Here is a 20,235-nt window from a genome sequence, read left to right as displayed (position 1 = left end):
AATCACAAACTTTATTATATTCGTTTTATTTGACATAAAGACATTTGGAAATGCATACAAATAGAATATTCAAGTAGCATCAATCCTTCCTGGTGGAGGTGAGCAGTTCCTCTGACAGCTGTGGTGAAAGCTGCAGGTCTGAGGAGACAAACAGAACTTGAGACAGGAAGAATACATAAAAATGTTCCTTTTTCTTTCCCCAAAAGATGAAAATATGAGTAAAAATATTTTTCCTATCCATCAAATTTCTGCTGCTTATCCAATTCCAACGTCGCATGGAGGCTGGAGGGTATCCTAGTTACCATAGAGTACACATAATGGAAAAATGTTGCTTTATAAGCTGGAATAGTTTCAAGTGCCCCCCCAATCCTGATAAGGATAAGTGGAAGAGAATGGATGGAAGATTGCTTTATCATTTGAAGCAGTGATTATATGTTCTGTTAAATTTTATAGCTTTCTCAGAATATGTTTTCATTTTTAACAGAGAATGTAGACAACAGGAAGCTGCGGATTTACACCTCGTCCAACTCCTTCCTGCTGGAGTTAGTTTTTATTCTCACCTGTATCCCTGTAGTCCACTCTGGTGAGGAAAAGGCCGTGGGCTGGAGCAGCCATACCCTGAGGGTAGGCCAGAGAGTCTCTCGCTTCCAGTATTTTCTTCAGTTGGGGTACTGAGAGCAGCCCCTGGCCCACTGCCACCATTGCCCCCGTCATCCTCCGCACCTGGAGGAAAAGGCCAGATAAAGAGGTTTTACACAGAAGCATGCACAGCTTGCTTTAAGAGATTTAATGTTTACTTTATTCTAAATAAAGTTTCTGTCACCACCAGCAGATGTCGCTACTGGCTCGTAATCTCACACGCACAGAAATAGAAATATAACTTGAAAGAAAATCTGGAGAAGATTATCAACAAACCTGCTTATATAGAAAAGATTTACTTGTGAAAGTCAGCTCCCAGAATGGTATCTCTCTGGAAAAAGGAAATAAAATTAGTATCTTAGCCACATTCAAAGCACTACACATGAAATGTTACATTAATGAGACCAAGGCCAGCAGGCATGAAGTCTACATTGAATCACGGAGAAAATGTGTGAGGATAAAGAAAGGTTAAATGTTGCCACAGGAGTTGAAACATCGCACTGCTGCCTAAAGGACATCGTGAATGGTTGTCAGATGTAATGTAATATTATTTAGTCTGATGAAAACAACTAAGCAAGAGTGTGGATCCAAAGCACACCTACTCATTTATTCCTCTGAGTGAAAAAATACTAATTAAATAAAAAATAAAAAACTTAAAAAAAAAAGAAAATAATCCAGCCTCATATCTTTACATCTTAAGTCACTCTTGTGCAGCAGTGCTGTTCCCGTCTGTGTGAATATAACTGATGTGACATTCATGCCAGGCATCAAATGAAGCCTGGGTTTGTCATCATGCACAGATTTGTTTAAATGTCACACACTAAATATGGCACTGCAGCTTAGGCCCAACAGGATTATGTGTGATGCCACATAAAATATTATTATTATTATTATTATTTTGCCCCTGCCCTCAAAAGGGAAAAAAGAAAGGAAGAAAATAAACCTCTCCCTGATTCTTATTTTGGGAAGGACAGAGTGAACTAAGAAAACAGGCACATGGGAAGAATTGGGTCAAATGCAAATTTGACTCAGTGCTTGCTGTCTGATTACATTCGACATGTAGGAAATGTAGAGACAGATTTATAGAGCAGGGCTTTTAGCCCGTGGACTCGGAGGGCAGCATCTTCAGATGAGAATAAAGCACTGCTGGGTCTCTTGTTGCACATTTGCAGCACTGTGTTATTATTATAAAGCCAGGCTGCTTTAAGCTGGTAGGGAGCCAACAGGAACTCAAATAAACACTTATTATAACCAAAGTTTGCAGAAGAGCACAAAACATGTGGAACTGTGAAGCAGATGGGCTCCAGCAGCAGAAGACCGCACCAGGTGCCCCTCCTGTGAGCTAAGAAGAGTAAACAGAGGCTAAACCACAACTGGACAAGAAAAGATTGGAAAAAAAATGTTGTCTGGTCTGATAAATCTTTATTTCTACTCCAACAATCAGGTATTGGAGCAAACCACATAAAATTGGTGTAATGGTGTGAGGGATATTTTCTTTGTACACTTTGGGACCCTTAGTACCAACTCAGCACTGCAGCTACCAGAACAGTGTACACGTCTTAGATCATCAAAGCTCAGATCATTTCACCCTGTTTACTGAACATGACAATGAGTTGAGTGTACTCAAATGATCTCCGCAGTCACCAGATCTCAACCCAAAAGAGACCCTTTGGGATGTGCTGGAAATGGAGATCCACATCACGGATGTGCAGTCAAGAAATCTGCAGCGACTGTGTGATGCTGCGGTTTGCTGCTCAGTCTGAATTTTTAGTTGTTAATTTTGCTCAGATGGGCGGACAAGCTGGTAGCATTGACGTGATAAGTCAGTTAACTACTTTATTATTTATTAATTGACTTAATCAAGCAGTAAGCATTATGCTAGCTTTATGATGTCCTTTATGAACAACAGTGCTTTGTCCTTAATGCTAGCATGCTAATGATTATAACTGTAACAAGACAACAGCTAGGTGCTCTGTTAAGCTGTGCTTAATGTAATCATATGAATTTTTGTACACCTACCAAATTTTATGGGATTGTGGCAACACCTCTCGATTGGATTAGATGCTGGTGTGGCTTAAACTAATGGTAAACAAACAAATTAAGGATGTCACACTTCCTGCTGCGGCACGGTGATGAATTCTGCATATATTAATTTCAAAATGTGAAGACTTATTTTAAAATGCACACCTACCAAATGTTAGCATGTTAACGTGAAAACAGAGTCAAGGCTACACAAGGCCCTAAAATGAATCTCTGTTCACTTATGCATGAAAATAAGATCAAATATTTTGGGAGGTTAGAAAAAAGCCTTTTTTTTCCCACTTTGAATGGAGACCAAGGTAGTCAGCCTCACAGACCACATCTCCCCGTTTTAGGATCAAAAATTTAGTTGAACCTTAGACTCCTCAATAATTCATCAGTCAGTTTCTTTTTATTTTATCACAGTTTCTTAGAATAGTGACCCTCATGAAAAAATAAACACAGCTCAGCTGTAGGCTTTCAAAACCCGACAGAGACCAATGTGGGCCCACATTGGATCATTCATGGGAATTCTGCAGAGGGTAGAAGAAGGGAAAATGGTTTTGTTTGGCAAAACTGCAACCGCAGACAATTGCGTGCAAATATAATGTGAAATATATTACAGCTGTGGAAACCTTGTTCCCACAGCCTCCTGGTGCACCTCGTGCATTGGGGATATTACTCTGAAGCAGTCCATCAGGGTCCATATTGTGTACTACATTTGCAAGGCAAATAATTAATGCCCGTGAAAATGGAATTTGGCAGCCAGAGTAACCCCCATAGATGTGTAACCTCCCTCGGGCCTCCGGCCTCTGTGCCTGCGGCTCGGTTCACTCTGGCACAGCTGGCTGCCGGCGGAGCCGGCGGGCACGCCGGTGCAGCCCCCTCTAGTTTCTGCCTGGCGGCTACTGGGTGACCCCTCGTCTGGGGATCCTCAGCCCTTCCCATGAAGGTGGCACGGATGCCCCTCCGGTGGTCCTCCTTGGGCTCTTGCACTCTGGGGCCTCTGGATGTCTGGGGCCTGGATCTCCCCCATGCCTGCTTCATGCCCTGGGGGACAGGGCTATGGCTCTCTACATCCTCTTGCAGACCATTACATGGGGAAACCATTTGAATACAAGCGCGCCGATCCACACAGGTGTGCACACAGGTGTTTGCTGTTCGTAGACTTGAATCACACCTTTCTTGGCTGCTACTTCAAAGCACATTGTGCGCTGTCTGTCCTGCGTGCTGCACAACAACGTTCAATATTTGGTATTTGCTGCTGTTTACACTTAGCTAGATTAATGCGATGGTGTTGTGTATAGTATGTTGCTTTGTTTTGTTTTGTTTTTTTGCTTGTTTTCTACTCTTTTTCTCTCAACAGGTGATCCCGGAGATATTTTTTTCCCCCCCTTTCTCACTGTCCCTCTCCCCTTCTGTTTTTCTTTTCCTTCCTCTTTCTTTCTCCCTTTCCTATCCCTCACTCATGTCTGTCCCGTCTGTAACAACTGAAAATAAAATAAAATAAATAATAAAAACAAAGGTTGATCAAATGGACCAATACGGCAATGCCATGATGATCCATTTGGCAAAATAAATCCATTGGGTATCCTTGTTGGTCTTCAGACAACAATTCTGACGGCTAAAGAACCAAATGGGACAGGCAAAAAGAAAAAAAAAAAGAAAAAAAAAGAAAAAAAAAAAAGATGTGTAACCTCCCAGAGCCCACATGGCCCCCACTCGCTTTTATCTCCCTCTTTCTCCATATCCACTTATGAAGGATCCTCATTGTCTAAAGCACACAAACCTGCTTAACATACAAGCACAGACAGCACATTAGCAAACAGAAACTGTATGATCTAACAGCCACACCTGGTTTGTCAAAGGGCATTAACAGTTGTTCTGTGGTTGAAGCACATCTCATACTCGAGCTTTGGTAATAAGAAGCAAATATTTTACAGTTATGTGTTATACATAATTTGTCTGGAAGTAGTTACAAAAGCTGCAGAGTTGCTAACAGATGCATTTTGGCTTGCTGTTTCACCCCTTTCCATTTCTGTGACCGTAACTGGACTGCATTCGTTTTTTCTAACTCCATGCAAGAAAACACATGAAACCGTATTCAGAATGTAAAATCTTACATAAAGTTTCTCAAATCTATTTTTTATGTAAGTATTTTTAGCTTTTTAAGCTGCTTATTTACACTTAGCTAACTACACTAGTTTGTAACACATAGCTAGTATCAGCTTTGCAATGTATTTTGCACCAACAGGTGATTCCCTAAAAGTAATTAGCCAAAAACTTGGTATATCTTGGCACGGTGTGCAGTGTGTCCTTTGTGAAACTGGACATGTGGAGGAGAAAAGAAGAAAGGACGTGCCAAAAAAGAAAAGTATCTGCAGAATCTGAAAGTCATGTCCTCAAGAAATAGGAAATAATCCAGAAAAAACCTGACACAGCACCTGAGAGATGAATCTGGCCCGTTAGTTGATCCATCTACTGTTTACCAAAGCCTCATCAGAAATGGAGGGATGGCAGCGCCACCATTGGGACCCAAATTTAATCCAAATTTGTCATTACTTGTTCAAATTGTTGGCAACATGTACGGAGGAGGAAGTCAGAAGTAAAGCACAACAGTGAGTGTCTAAAGCCATCTGCAAAATATAGTGGAGGCTCTGTCATGGTTTGGGTCAACATTTCAGCCAGCAGTGTTGGAGATTTGTCAGAACTGATGGAAACATGACTGCAGAAAAGCACCATCAGGCTTTGATCCACCGTGTAATAGCATCTGGAAAGCAAATGAGTGGTGACAGCTTCATTTCTCAGGATGACAATTATCCCAAACACACCGCCAATGCAATAAAAGTGTACCTGAATAGAAAAATACACAATGAAACACAGTCTTTAACATTATTGAAGCAGTGTGGGATCATCTTGACAGAGAACAACATCTGTTGGACAACAACACCTGTTGGACAACATCTCCCGCCCCATGCAAGAGACTCTGACAGCACTGAGCAGCTTCTTCAGTGGGAGACTGCGGCACCCACGGTGTGGGACGGAGAGATTTCGCAGGTCTTTCCTCCCCACTGCTGTCAGACTCCACAACAAAGACTTTTGCAGCTGATCAAAACCCTCACACGTGCAATAAGACTGCTATATGTGCAATTCTTGTACAATTCTTCTTCTGACGAAGTTGTACTTTTGTATTTTCTTACTCAGTTGTATATAGCATTTGTGTTTCTTTTTTATTCTATTGTATATATTATTCTATTCTATTTTATTCTATTGTATATAGCATTTTATTTTATTTTATTTTATTGCATTCCAGTGTTTTCTAATTTCTGCTACATAACTTTGCAATTTTGCTGTAACAAAACAAATTTCCCACCTGTGGGACTAATAAAGGTCATCTTATCTTATCTTAACAGAACACAATTCAACCAACATCCAAAGAAGAGCTTTGAATGTCCTTCAAGATGCCAGGAGAACTATTCCCGAAGACTACTTAAAGGAATTACAGGGACGTTTGCCTGAGAGAGGTAAAGGTGTTTGTACCAAATATTGACTTTGTGGTTAAAAAGCTGGTTAAAATTGTACAAACCTTGTTTTTTGCCTTACATAATGTATCCAATTCCATAATAACTTGGTCGTAGGTATTGTGGTCTCAATACATACAGTGGGGCAAAAAAGTATTTAGTCAGCCACCGATTGTGCAAGTTCCCCCACTTAAAATGATGACAGAGGTCAGTAATTTGCACCAGAGGTACACTTCAACTGTGAGAGACAGAATGTGAAAAAAAAATCCATGAATTCACATGGTAGGATCTGTAAAGAATTTATTCGTAAATCAGGGTGGAAAATAAGTATTTGGTCAATAACAAAAATACAACTCAATACTTTGTAACATAACCTTTGTTGGCAATAACAGAGGTCAAACGTTTACTATAGGTCTTTACCAGGTTTGCACACACAGTAGCTGGTATTTTGGCCCATTCCTCCATGCAGATCTTCTCAAGAGCAGTGATGTTTTGGGGCTGTCGCCGAGCAACACAGACTTTCAACTCCCGCCACAGATTTTCTATGGGGTTGAGGTCGGGAGACTGGCTAGGCCACTCCAGGACTTTCAAATGCTTCTACGGAGCCACTCCTTTGTTGCCCGGGCGGTGTGTTTTGGATCATTGTCATGTTGGAAGACCCAGCCTCGTTTCATCTTCAAAGTTCTCACTGATGGAAGGAGGTTTTGGCTCAAAATCTCACGATACTTGGCCCCATTCATTCTGTCCTTAACACGGATCAGTCGTCCTGCCCCCTTGGCAGAAAAACAGCCCCATAGCATGATGTTTCCACCCCCATGCTTCACAGTAGGTATGGTGTTCTTGGGATGCAACTCAGTATTCTTCTTCCTCCAAACACGACGAGTTGAGTTTATACCAAAAAGTTCTACTTTGGTTTCATCTGACCACATGACATTCTCCCAATCCTCTGCTGTATCATCCATGTGCTCTCTGGCAAACTTCAGACGGGCCTGGACATGCACTGGCTTCAGCAGCGGAACACGTCTGGCACTGCGGGATTTGATTCCCTGCCGTTGTAGTGTGTTACTGATGGTGACCTTTGTTACTTTGGTCCCAGCTCTCTGCAGGTCATTCACCAGGTCCCCCCGTGTGGTTCTGGGATCTTTGCTCACCGTTCTCATGATCATTTTGACCCCACGGGATGAGATCTTGCGTGGAGCCCCAGATCGAGGGAGATTATCAGTGGTCTTGTATGTCTTCCATTTTCTGATGATTGCTCCCACAGTTGATTTTTTCACACCAAGCTGCTTGCCTATTGTAGATTCACTCTTCCCAGTCTGGTGCAGGTCTACAATTCTTTTCCTGGTGTCCTTCGAAAGCTCTTTGGTCTTGGCCATGGCGGAGTTTGGAGTCTGACTGGTTGAGGCTGTGGACAGGTGTCTTTTAAACAGATGATGAGGTCAAACAGGTGCCATTCGTACAGGTAACGAGTGGGGGACAGAAAAGCTTCTTACAGAAGACGTTACAGGTCTGTGAGAGCCAGGGATTTTCCTTGTTTGAGGTGACCAAATACTTATTTTCCACCCTGATTTACGAATAAATTCTTAACAAATCCTACCATGTGAATTCATGGATTTTTTTTTCACATTCTGTCTCTCACAGTTGAAGTGTACCTCTGGTGCAAATTACTGACCTCTGTCATCATTTTAAGTGGGGGAACTTGCACAATCGGTGGCTGACTAAATACTTTTTTGCCCCACTGTACTGTGGCCTACCTGTGGAAGTGAGCATATGCAAAGGAGTTTCCCTGCTGTATACTGATCACATCCATCGTCTTCACAGGATTTTTGAAAGGCAGATCAGAGTTGACGGCCCTAAAGCTGCTGAAATCGTGAGTCCCAACCAGTAGGGAAGCTGCCTCGTGCATAGCGTCCACGTTTAGCTCTCTGATGAAAGACAGAATAAAGAAAAACACACTTTTTATACAAGTGACCGTTTACAGTAGTACACTGCATTTAAAAACCAGGAAAATGTGAAGATTCTGAGGTCATCAGAGCTCCTGAATCAAGATTTGAAAGCTAACTCTTGATATTGCAGCGTCACACAAGAGTGACCTGGCTGAACAGCAAGGTCAGCCACAAATGTACACATGAAGTACATCTTTTCAGAACTCCATGAATAATTTAGTGGAAAACTTATGTAACAGAAAGATAATGCCACGTGAGAGAGCAGAGCATGCCCACGACCAGCTCATTTAAGGCAGAGAACCAGAGCGAGCCGGTGATTAGATTCTCTCCAGTCTCACGCTTCATTTGCTGCTTAAATATGATCTGACAAAGAGAGAGGGAGGAGAGAGAGTGAGCGGGAAAAAGGAGAAGTGTGCTGAGTAATAAAAATTTTAACATAAGAATCAGGAATGAATCAAGATGTGCAAAAAATATCTTAGCGGTCTAATTAACAAATCATTAAGTCCTTACTTTTCGCTATGTTGGGGGGGGGGGCAGCTGTGACCAGTTGGTAAGAGGGAAGGAAGACAGAACTGTGACACACTTTGGAAGAGAGCCAGACATTAATGATAACGTGGTCACTGAATTCCAACATTCAAATGATCTTAAAAAAAATGTTTTAAAAAAAAGTAACTTTTTTTATTGCAGTGGGAGAAATGGAGCGAGTGTGATGACGCTGGAGAGGCGCATCAAAGACAGGAAAAGAGAGACGCAGCTGAGGCTGAGACGCTCAGGGGTGTGAAGAGCAACATGAATGCTGAACATGAGAGAGCGATAACAAAGCAGAAGATCCAGAGAAAGAAGTTAGTGAAGAAAGGAAGGAGAAAAAGAAAGAGATTGAGAAAAAAAAATGGACAGAAGCAGAAAAGAAGGGAAAGAAAGGGTGAAATGCGTGGGTGTTGTTCTGCACGTATAAAAGCCCGCAGCTTATCTTGCCCTACTTTTCCCCAAAAAAGTGAGGAGAAAAAAAGATACAAACGCTCAAACACAAACTAAAATGTTTCTCTTTGTGGCCAGTTTTTCCAATCACAGCTACAAGAACCTTGTGTAAGCTTCGAAGCCCACGCCATTTAATCTCTTTCCTACTTTTTACACTCTATGCATCCTCTCTCCTCTCCTTCCTCCTCCTTTGTTTGTATTTTGCACATCAGCTCAGATAAAACACTTCGTTTGGCTGTCTCTAATGTGCACCTCCTGCATGGTGCATGTGGACTATTCATGTGTTCAATGTGCCATTTTTCTGGTCTGAGTCTCCATTACACAGAAAGAGTGTGTCTCTGCTTTTACACATATACACAGTCAGATTCAGCTTCAGACTGAGCCCTTATTTATTTTTTTAAGGCAGACATCATGCGCATGCACACTAACACATGAAAAAGAAAAAGACATGACTGAGAAAAGGGAGGGGTGGTGCATAAACTGGGATAACTCACGTGTTGCGGAGGCTCCAGCACAGATCCCAGTCTGTGAGGGGAAGGAGAGAGTGGTGGGAGATTCCCAACGCTATTCGGTAGATGTAGGTCCGAGACTGGGCACGGAAACGGGCATGGAAGTCATGAGGAACACGGTGGGCACGGGTGATCCTGAAATAAAATGGACAAAGAGAAGTGAAACCTAGGATTTAGGATGAAGAAACTTGAAACCTGCACATTCATAAATATTCTTATACATCTGCACTGAAGCCTGGAGGTGATCTTTAAACATTCAGTCTGGCTGTTCAGTGAGAACAAAACTATCTCTGATTCTTTCTTTGTAGAGGCAGTCCCATAGCAAAGATGGTGTCAATGCTCCTTTGTGTACTCCCAGCTAGAAAAACTGTGTACAAGCCATGCTCCAAAGTGCCAGCATTGCAGCTTTTAACACAAAGACACACCAACAGAGTCCTAAAAAGGCTGCCAAGAGCACTGAAAAGCCAGAGCTTATTTTAACACAGTTAACATCAGAGCAGAATCTCAGGCTGAGCCTCTCTGATGCGATTCCAGCAGGATAACACCAGACACTTCCTGTGTTTTTGCGCGCAGAGGCAGGGACTGATGTAATAAGTAACAGACTGGATCGATTCCTGATTCTGCGAGACGTCTTAAAGTAGACTGAAGAATGACACTGGCATTTAGGGCTACAGGTTCTGCACGTACAATTTAATTACTCTGCTGCGTGCAGTGTCATTACTAGAACAATGAACCAAACTGAGATTTACAGAGAGTTTGAACAAAAAGGGGATTTCCCCCCCCCCTTTTAATAGTTTTAAGCTGTCCTCGTGTCTGATTGATGCTACAGCAGTAATGAAAATATCTGAATCATTTTTGATTAAGATCAAGAATTTATTGTCAGATTGCACAGAAATTCACTATTACTATCGATTTAATGCAATGTAGGGCAAATCTTTCCTCCTTTGTCACAGTATTACAGTCAGTTATAACAACAGCTGCTATGCATACAATTACATTTCATCAATAGCCAAGCTTATAATCTGCACTGACACATACTCAAAAAGCATTTTACCATTTAAGAGGCGTAACACTTAACTCGCAACCACTGGCCATTTTATTAAGTACACCTTGCGAGCATCAAGGTGGACCCACTTTTTTCTTTAGAGCTTCTTCATTCTGATGCTGTTTGAACTTCACAATGTCAGCAGTGCTGTGAAAAACGACTTCTCCTTGTTCCTGATTTCATGCTTGCTTCCTGATTTGTCACACTTACAAGTTTCAGATCATCAAACAGCTTTTATTATTTGACAAAGCTAACCTGAGTAAATGCAGTTTTTAAATGATGATTTCATTTATTGAGGGAAAAAAAGCTATCCAAAGCTACCTGGCTCTATGCAGAAACAAGTCCAGCAAACCACGGCGAGAGCCATTATCCAGAAATGGGAACAACTTGGAACAGTGGTGAACCTTCCCAGCCAACCAGTTATTATGTTTAGGAACCAATTTTTTCCCCACATAGGGCCGTTTTTTTTAAAAATTAACAAACGAGGGTCATCATCTAAAAACTGAATTTTGTGTTTACTCTGTTATCTTTGTCTAATATTTTAATTTATTTGATGATCTGAAGCAAAATTAGCAAATCCCAGGGCAAATACTTTTTCACAGCACTTTATATGCTTAATTGTTTATGCCAGTTACTGATTAAACAAACAGCTAAACAGGTGTGGCTAACAAAGTGCCCAATGAGTATTTATAGGTGTTACAGCGGTTCAGCGTGCTAATATTTGCGGTTTAGATGTAAAACCAAACAACACCTAAAGCTGATGTCAATGTTCGTCTTTTAAGCTTTTGTTCATATACCGAAAGCACCGCACAACAAATGTATTCTAATTCATGTTAATTCATCTTGTTCCACAACATATAAGAAGGCAAAGATGTAATAATTTACACTAATAATGACAATAAAATAAATGGCTCCATATTGTACAAGGTTTACACATTTGCCTGGTTCAATCCTGGTGACACAGATCCCTCTGGGCTTATATCAAGGAGGGCATCTGGCATACAAACCTGCCAAATCAAATATGTGGAGCTACCCGCTGTGGTGACCCCCTTGACCCCTTTTAATAATAAAACACTTATAATTACAATACCGTGACAGATGAGGTTCCTTAATTCATGTCTCTGTAACCTTCAAGAACAAAGAGCTGCATTCACCTGCATCAGTGTAAAAAGGACTGCACAAAGCACATTAGCACCCTATAGTGTTTGATCACATGTTTGTGCCAGCACACAGAGTACGCATTCAGTCACGCATGTGCTTGAGAATGTGTGCGACGGCAATTGGTATCTGCACATGTGTATTGTGTCTATGTAAGCGTGTGTTTGTGTGCAACCGGGGAAACTAGGTTACGTTTCCAGGGGAGGAGATTGGGTGTGACACGTGGCAGAGGAAACCCTTGCATCTGCCTTCAGCGGCTGCACCAATGTGAAGTGACAGCCTTTCGATGGCCTCCAAACCACACACACATGCACGTAAAATTTTCATTAGCAGTGTACAAAGCATGGCGTCACACATTTGGGAACTGGGGCATTGTTTAGCATGGCACTATTTTGCTATTCAGCAGTTTCCTTTTATGTGAAAAGAGCCGTTCGTTTTAGGCTAATTGAGGCCAATTTTCACAGCAGCTCAGAAGACAAATGAAGCTGAAGGAGAAGAGAGATTTTTTACAGTGTGCAGGCTGTGCTCAAATCTCGCCTTGGCTCTCTGTCTCTGGAAGCAGCAGACGAGCCGTATTGTCATTGTAGCTGTAACAAAAGCTCTTCCCGCTGTGCAAGATGGGAAAAGATAGTTTGGGATGTCAGATCTGACACCCCAAACTGCTTTTCTTTCACATCAACAGTAAAACGTTCTATCTAAAACATATGAAGTGTGTTTGTGTATGAAACACTTTTACATTTTAAGTGTCAGCTGAAAACAAAAAGTGTATATAGAGTGACAAACGATGCAGTGTGTATCCACGTGTGTGCATGTGCGTGCTAAACAGATGCTATACACCAAAAAGCAGAGCAGGGATAATCCTTTCTAACCTTCTCTCTGCAGGTTTGGGGATTAGCAGTTTCTCTCTCCCCTCTTTCTTTCTCCCTGCGTGCGCTGTTCAAACTCACTCTCTCTTTATTCAGACTCGTCTTTCCACGCCCTCTCTCACTGGCACTGACTGCATTTACCCAATACCATCTCTTTATCTATTGCTTTGTTCTGTACTTCTTCTCTCCAATCCTGACTAAGTAACACAATGCCAAAGCAGCCTAAACCAAAACAGCCTTAAACAAACTATGGCTTTGAATAATGTAAATGTATGTAATGAAGGGATTACAAGGGGAGGAGATGAAGAAAACACAGGAAAAAAGGAGTTGGCAGATACTCGTTTGCAGCAGTATTTAAAGATGCCCTTTTCCATTACATATTCAACAGGTGAACTTATGGCATTTCACCTCAGCTATGTATATCCCAACTGTTGAGGCAGATGTTTAAGTTAGTCATACTTCTTTCTGGGATTTATTTACCACTGTATGCCCCTCAGGATATGTATCTGTGTATCTATGCTCAACAGGTACTGCTGCTCCCTGCTCGTTATCATAAATATCTAATCAGCCAATCAAATGGCAGCAAAAGGCATACAGACATGGTTGAGATGACCTTTTAAAGTTCAAGCATCATAATTGGGAGGGTAAGTGATTTATGTGACTTTGAAGGTAGTATGGTTGTTGGTGCCAGACAGGCTGGTCTGAGTATTTATGAAACTGCTGATCTGCTGAGATTTTCCTGCACATCCATCTCTTGGGTTTACAGTAAATGGTTCAGAAAAGATCAAATATCCAGGAAGCAGAGGTTCTCTGGGCAATATTGACTCAGTGATGTCAGAAAAGCATTGCCAGACTGCTTTAAACTGTCCAGAAGGCAACAGTAACCAATATAAACACTTGCTACAAGCAGAAAATGTATGAGCACAACCCTTTGAACCTTGCAGCAGATGGCCTACAGCAGCAGAAGACCACACCAGGTCTTACTACTCTGAGCTAAGAACAGGAAACTGAGACTACAACTCAAACAGCCTCCTCTAAATTGGACAACAGGTGACTGAAAAACATTGCCTGGTCTGATTTCCGCTTTGATTCAGATGGTAAGGTCAGAATTAGCCAGACACAGCATGAAAGAGTGGATCCTCTATGGTGGTTTAATGGTGTGGGGAATACTTTTGACAGACTTTTAATACCATCTGGGCATCATTTAAACACCACAGCCTGTGGTGTTGTAGCTCAGGGTGGCTGTAGCTCAGGTGGCAGAGCAGGTCAGCCACTAATCAGAAGGTCGGTGGTTCGATCCCAGGCTGCCTCCTGGCTGCATGCCAAATATCCTTGGGCAAGATACTAACCCCACACTCCCTGCCCTCAGGGGTCGGCATTGTTGGTTCTTGGTGTCCGGGGCTGGGCGCTCAGGTCATGTGCCAGCTCACTCCCGGTGGCTACTTGGCGGGGCCTGGCGCCTGCTGCTCAGTCAGGCCTCTTCCGGGGCGCGGAGGGCCCTCGGGCCTCTGGCCTCTGTGCCTGCGGCTCGGTTCACTCTGGCACAGCTGGCTGCCGGCGGAGCCGGCGGGCACGCCGGTGCAGCCCCCTCTAGTTTCTGCCCGGTGGCTACTGGGTGACCCCTCGTCTGGGTATCCTCAGCCCTTCCCATGAAGGTGGCACGGATGCCCCTCCGGTGGTCCTCCTTGGGCTCCTTGGGCTCTGGGACCTCTGGATGTCTGGGGCCTGGATCTCCTTCATGCCCTGAGGGACAGGGCTATGGCTCTCTACATCCTCTTGCAGACCATTACATGGGGAAACCATTTGAATACAAGCGCGCCGACCCACACAGGTGTTCACTGTTTGTAGACTTAAATCACACCTTTCTTGGCTGCTACTTCAAAGCACATTGTGCGCTGTCTGTCCTGCGTGCTGCACAACAACATTCAATATTTAGTATTTACTGCTGTTTACACTTAGCTAGATTAATGCGATGGTGTTGTGTATAGTATGTTGCTTTGTTTTGTTTTTTTGTTTTTTTTGCTTGTTTTCTATTCTTTTTCTCTCAACAGGTGATCCCGGAGATATTTTTTTCCCCCCCTTTCTCACTGTCCCTCTCCCCTTCTGTTTTTCTTTTCCTTCCTCTTTCTTTCTCCCTTTCCTATCCCTCACTCATGTCTGTCCCGTCTGTAACAACTGAAAATAAAATAAAATAAATAATAAAAACAAAGGTCGATCAAATGGACCAATACGGCAATGCCATGATGATCCATTTGGCAAAATAAATCCATTGGGTATCCTTGTTGGTCTTCAGACAACAATTCTGACGGCTAAAGAACCAAATGGGACAGGCAAAAAAAAAAAAAAAAAAAAAAAAAGATACTAACCCCATGTTTGCCTACTGGTGGTGGTCAGAGGGCCCGGTGGCGCCTGGCAGCCTGGCAGCCTCGCCTCTGTCAGTGCGCCCCAGGGCAGCTGTGGCTACAATGTAGCTTACCATCGCCAGTGTGTGAATGGGTGAATGACTGAATGTAGTGTAAAGCGCTTTGGGGTCCTTAAGGACTAGAAAAGCGCTATACAAATGCAGGCCATTTACCATTTACAGCCAACCTGAGTATTGTTGCTTTTATGCTTTCATGACCACAGTGAACTCTTCTTCAGATGACACAAACCTCAAACCATCACAAACTGGTTTCTTTAACATGACAATGTGTTCACTGTACTCAAATAAGCCCCGCAGTCCCCAGATCTCAATCCAATAGAGCACCTTTGGGATGTGATGGACTGAGAAACTCTCATCATGGATGTGCAACTGATAAACTCTGCAACAACTGTGTGATGTTTACATATCAATATGGACCAAAATGTTTCCAGCACCTTGTTGAATCTATGCTTGAAGAATTAAAGCAGTTCTGAAGGCAAAAGGGATTCTAACCTGGTACTAGCAAGGTGTACCTAACGAAACAACCAGTGAATGTACGTCTGCATATGTTTGACCATATCCTGTGTATCTCCATAGTAAACATTTCTATTTTTATTTCTCATTGGTGTTATTTATGGAGCAGTCAATCAGGTTAAATTGTGCCAATTATAAAAATTCATAATAGCTTTTTGAAAACTATTTTGATCAGGCGAAAATAATGCCAGGAATGGTTTCTATGTATTAAAATGTACAGTGCAGTTAATGAATAAAAATCTTGCTTGGTTTGACCACCTATTGCCAACAACAGAGAACACACTGGCACTTGCACACTGTTTTTCAAGCTACTTGACAGGTCAGTTGTAACAAGATGGCAACACCATCTATCAGAGAAAACACGAGGCAGCTGCTTCACCAGCTGACTAAACTGTATTCACTCAGTGTAAGAGGATTAAAAAAGTTATATTTAGGTCAATTTCTTGGGGGGGCAAGTTCAAGTAGTGCTAAAGGAAACTACTTTAGCACTCATTCAGGTTATGTTCACGTACCTTTTGATGTCTCACTGTTTCTATAATGTGTTTAGAGAAAACTGATCTCAGAGACAGAGAAATGTGTTTTTATTTGGCTTAAGTGGCTTAATTACATAACTCAGAGACTTACAAAGTCATAAAAGCACTCATGCACTCACACAGAGTTTCATGACCCTTTACTCACCTGATTTGTTCTGTCCCAAGGTGGAAATTCAGCGCCTGAACAAGAATATCTTCAGTGAACGGCAGCTTGTCATTCTTGCGTTGCAGGTCAAAGTGTGCGGAGTTAGAGAGGGCGTGGACACCCGTGTCCGTCCTGCTGGAAACTGACAGGGATACAGGGTTGACTGGCCTCAGTCGCTGGATTGCATCCTACACAAGACAAAAAGATCTTTTTAGATATATATAGCTTTGGGTTGATAGCCTGGAAAACAAATAAACTTATGAAGCCACTCACAGCCTTGTCTGCCTCAAATAGTTATCAAACAGAGCTGTGAACAGAGGCATGATGTGACAAGAAAGACTGATCTTTTTTTGCCCTGTAATCTGTGTTTCCTTCTCTCTGTGCTTATTTTTGGGCTTTTTATGCCTTTATTAGAAACAGTAGACAGTAGAGAGCTGACAAGAAAACAAGGAACAGACAGTGATCAAGAAAGACATGCAACAATCCACGAAGCAGCTGGATGTGAAACAGGAACCTTGTTTATGCGTCATATCATAAGTTTGGTGATTGTAGTGCTCAACCCAGGTGTGGAGTGCCACACCAATAAGCTGAACTTCATTATTCACCCTCTGGAGTCAATGGGCGTGTTAGATTTTTGACAACTTAGAAGCACGATAGAGCCTGGCTTAGTCCATGTTTGGAAAGAGCAGAACGTACAGACTTCAAACTGTATGCCAGGTTTTATTCCTAACAGTGCAGTTATGTGGATTTTATTGACAGTTTGATGCATATAAGTCCTACATAGGGATGGGTATCGAAAACCGGTTCTTGTTGAGAACCGGTTCCCACTGTTTCAATTCCTTGGAATTGTTTGCCATTTTTGCAAACGATTCCGTTATCGATTCCAGTCTCCCCGAATGACGTCACCACGTTGCGGAGCGTCATTTACCTGGCAGGAAACACGGCGCCTAAGCGGCTCGAACGCTCAAAAGTTTGGTTATACTTTACGAGAACGGATGACAACAGGGCAACTTGCAATACATGAAAAGTAGATATTTCATTTAAGGGAGGAAACACTACGAGTATGCAAAAGCATTTGCTCACAAAACCACGATAACCTTAAATGAATGTCGTGTTTTTAATTCCGCTCCGGACTCGTGAATCTCAACCCAGTAGCAGCGGTAACGTTTGCACGTCCTCTCCCGTTAATGCGGCAGGTAAATAATCAACTAACAGTGCATATTATGTTAGCTGTGCATTTAGGTGACCATGATGAGACAGACAGAGTCTGGCTGGCTCAGATGCTGGCAGTTCTCGCTGCAGTCTACCGGTAGCGTCTCCTTTCAGGCCAGGATAGACGAATGTCACCGAGCAGTGACTAAGTTTGTGGTAAAAGCCTTGCACCCATTTGCCACAGCAGATGCCCCCAATTTTCAGTAAGTGAATGTGTTTAATTGTAGGCAGGGACATTACTGGATATTCTTGTGTAATTGCTACAGAATAATTTATGTTATACTTTGTTATTGCTACAGAAGAATATTTATTTTATTGTTTTACATTTACAATTTTTTTTCCTGGGGATGCTGTGACACCCCATTAAAGAGCCGTAGGCTGTGGATCTCTTAAGATCTCACTGTTGGGTTTGTAAGGCCATGTTACTCCTAAATTTCTATCTTGTTCAAAGAGAAGATATAAAACAAAGTTCTAAGCTAATCGACCTTAGTGTTCTCCTTTGTTAAAAAGAATCGATAAGAGAATCGAATCGTTAAACAGAATCGAAAATGGAATCGGAATCGTGAAAATCTTATCAATACCCATCCCTAGTCCTACACCACAAAAACAGATTAAAGCCAACAAATTAACAGTGTTTCTGTTGTGAACACATCTTACTGTAAACAACACAGAAGCTATTTAGATATTTTATGATGTGGTAACTATGAAAAATAACACATGCAAAAGCAAAAATGTTCTAAATCACATTTAATGTTATATTTTAGATAATCTCTAAAGATATTTGGGATTCAGGCATTTAGGGTTTGCACTTATGATCCCAAGGGGTGGATGTAGCTCAGGAGGTAGAGCGGGTCATCTACCAATCTACCAATTGCCTTACCTTTTGCAAGACACTAACCCTAAGTTGCTCTTAGATGCATCCATCGGAGTGTGAATGTTACATAGAAAGGGTGTGAAAGGGAGAATGAGGCGTGTTGTATAAAGTGCTTTGACTGCTCAGGTAGAGTAGAAAAGGACCGGTCCATGACTTAGACCTCAGAGAGTTAGTTTTATTTCTTTATAAGCTTACTGGTGTGGCCGTTAACATTAGTCCCATTTCTCATGTGGATCCTTGCTGCCGTTGAATTATTTATTGAAACTGCCTTTAATCACCAGACAGCAGTCTGATCATTCTCACTTTTTAGATTTTCAAAAGGCATCGGCATAAAGTTGAGATTGTAAAGTTTTTTTTATATATATGACAAACAAGCCCAGAAAAAAGGATCCAAGTCAGAGATTAATTAAATGCTTATGCATTACACCATATGACGCTACTTTTGATGAGTGGATCAGAGACCTAGAGGATTTAAGGCCTATAATGAATTACTAAGCTAAGCAGACTCATAAAATCATGACACAGCTTTTTAAGCCTAACTACATTTAATACTAGCAGCTCAAAGGCAACTTGTCACTTAGCTTTAAGTGAGTTAAAACATACCTCCAAGTGGTCCTGGACCCCTTTCTTCCCCAGCTGATGTGGAGGGACTTTCACTGCTCCACTGCAATAATGATAACAGTAGTGGTACATTCAAAAATAGTAATAATAAAATATAACATCTCAGTGTGCCCTGTAACCTACCGGTATTTTGTTCCGATGTACTGAAAAAATATGAGGTAACGAGCCCGGTTGTGCATGTTGACTCGAAATGTCACTGTGCATGTTCCTCGTTTACGAGAGTGGAAAAACTGCTATGCAGAATCATTTCATGGATCCAGCTGTGACTGATGTCCCTGCAGACTGAACCTGGTGAAACGTTCCTGTGCTAGCCAGACACGACCCCTCACCTCCAAGTACCACCGAGAACCCTCTGAAGTGCAGTCCGGAAGTACACTGGAGACAACAGCTGTTAGAATTCTTCTGTTGACATATGAGAGCGCACGTTACTATGTCACGAGGCTGTAGTACAGTGCAGACCCGATAAAAGAGCTGTTACAAGCGCCGCGTGATAACTAGCAGTGAGACGGCACGTGCACTGTATGACGCTATCCAAGCTGTGACACCTATGTTCAGTGCACGTTACTACACAGCATCATTTCTGGATGCTTGCCTCCTTCCACATTGTAGTACGTCGCATTTTGATTACGTCGCTCCAGCCGCAGAGCCTTCTTGCTTCAGTCATTGAAGCCAGATACTGTACACACGTGTAGGATTGGTCGACAGCAAGTAGTCAATGTACCGCTAACAAGAGCAAGCGGTTCAGGGCGGAGGGATAAGCAGACGAGTCAAGCAAAAAAAGAAAAAAGTTTAATGTTTAAGATAGGTTGGCCATAATTAGTTATATCAAATCTACAATATTATTTTTTGTGTTAAGTGTTAATATTATTCTCTGTGCCCCCCAGAGAATACACATACCTACACATTTTCCACATAGATGACGTTTAAGCTGATGCTAATCGTGAGGGAAATAGCACATACTTAAGCCAGTTTTTGTGTTTACAAACACTATATAGACAAACGTACAGGACCACCTACACATATTACACCCACAGTAGCTTTTAATTCAGTTCAATTCGGTTTTATTTGTATAGCGCAAATTCACAACAGCAGTTGCCTTAAGGTGATTTGCGCTGTAAGGTAAAGACTCTACAATAATATAGACAAATCCCAACAATCATGGGCATACGCGAAGGAAAAATTCATTTTTAACAGGAAGAAACCTCCTGGAGAACCAACAACCAACCTAAGAGCA

At 42.1% G+C, this 20,235-nt stretch overlaps 1 protein-coding gene across 1 annotated transcript; it reads right to left on the bottom strand.

The window, feature by feature from the left end:
• Nucleotide 1: 1 nt before the first annotated feature.
• pusl1 (pseudouridine synthase like 1) lies at nt 2–19,602 on the bottom strand. The gene is made up of 8 exons (XM_006784456.2): nt 19,125–19,602; nt 18,984–19,044; nt 16,295–16,482; nt 9,598–9,747; nt 7,934–8,104; nt 916–970; nt 561–723; nt 2–138 (listed from the first exon to the last, which is right to left on the bottom strand). The coding sequence occupies exons 1-8, from the start codon at nt 19,178–19,180 to the stop codon at nt 80–82; spliced, it is 903 nt and encodes a 300-aa protein (XP_006784519.2). The 5' UTR covers nt 19,181–19,602; the 3' UTR covers nt 2–79.
• Nucleotides 19,603–20,235: the final 633 nt, after the last annotated feature.

The sequence above is a fragment of the Neolamprologus brichardi genome, chromosome 5 (assembly GCF_056152115.1).
Source record: "Neolamprologus brichardi isolate AB-2024 chromosome 5, ASM5615211v1, whole genome shotgun sequence".
Lineage (NCBI taxonomy): Eukaryota > Metazoa > Chordata > Actinopteri > Cichliformes > Cichlidae > Neolamprologus > Neolamprologus brichardi.
Note: the sequence above shows the minus strand (reverse complement) of the source record. Positions and strands in the feature narration are given on the sequence as shown.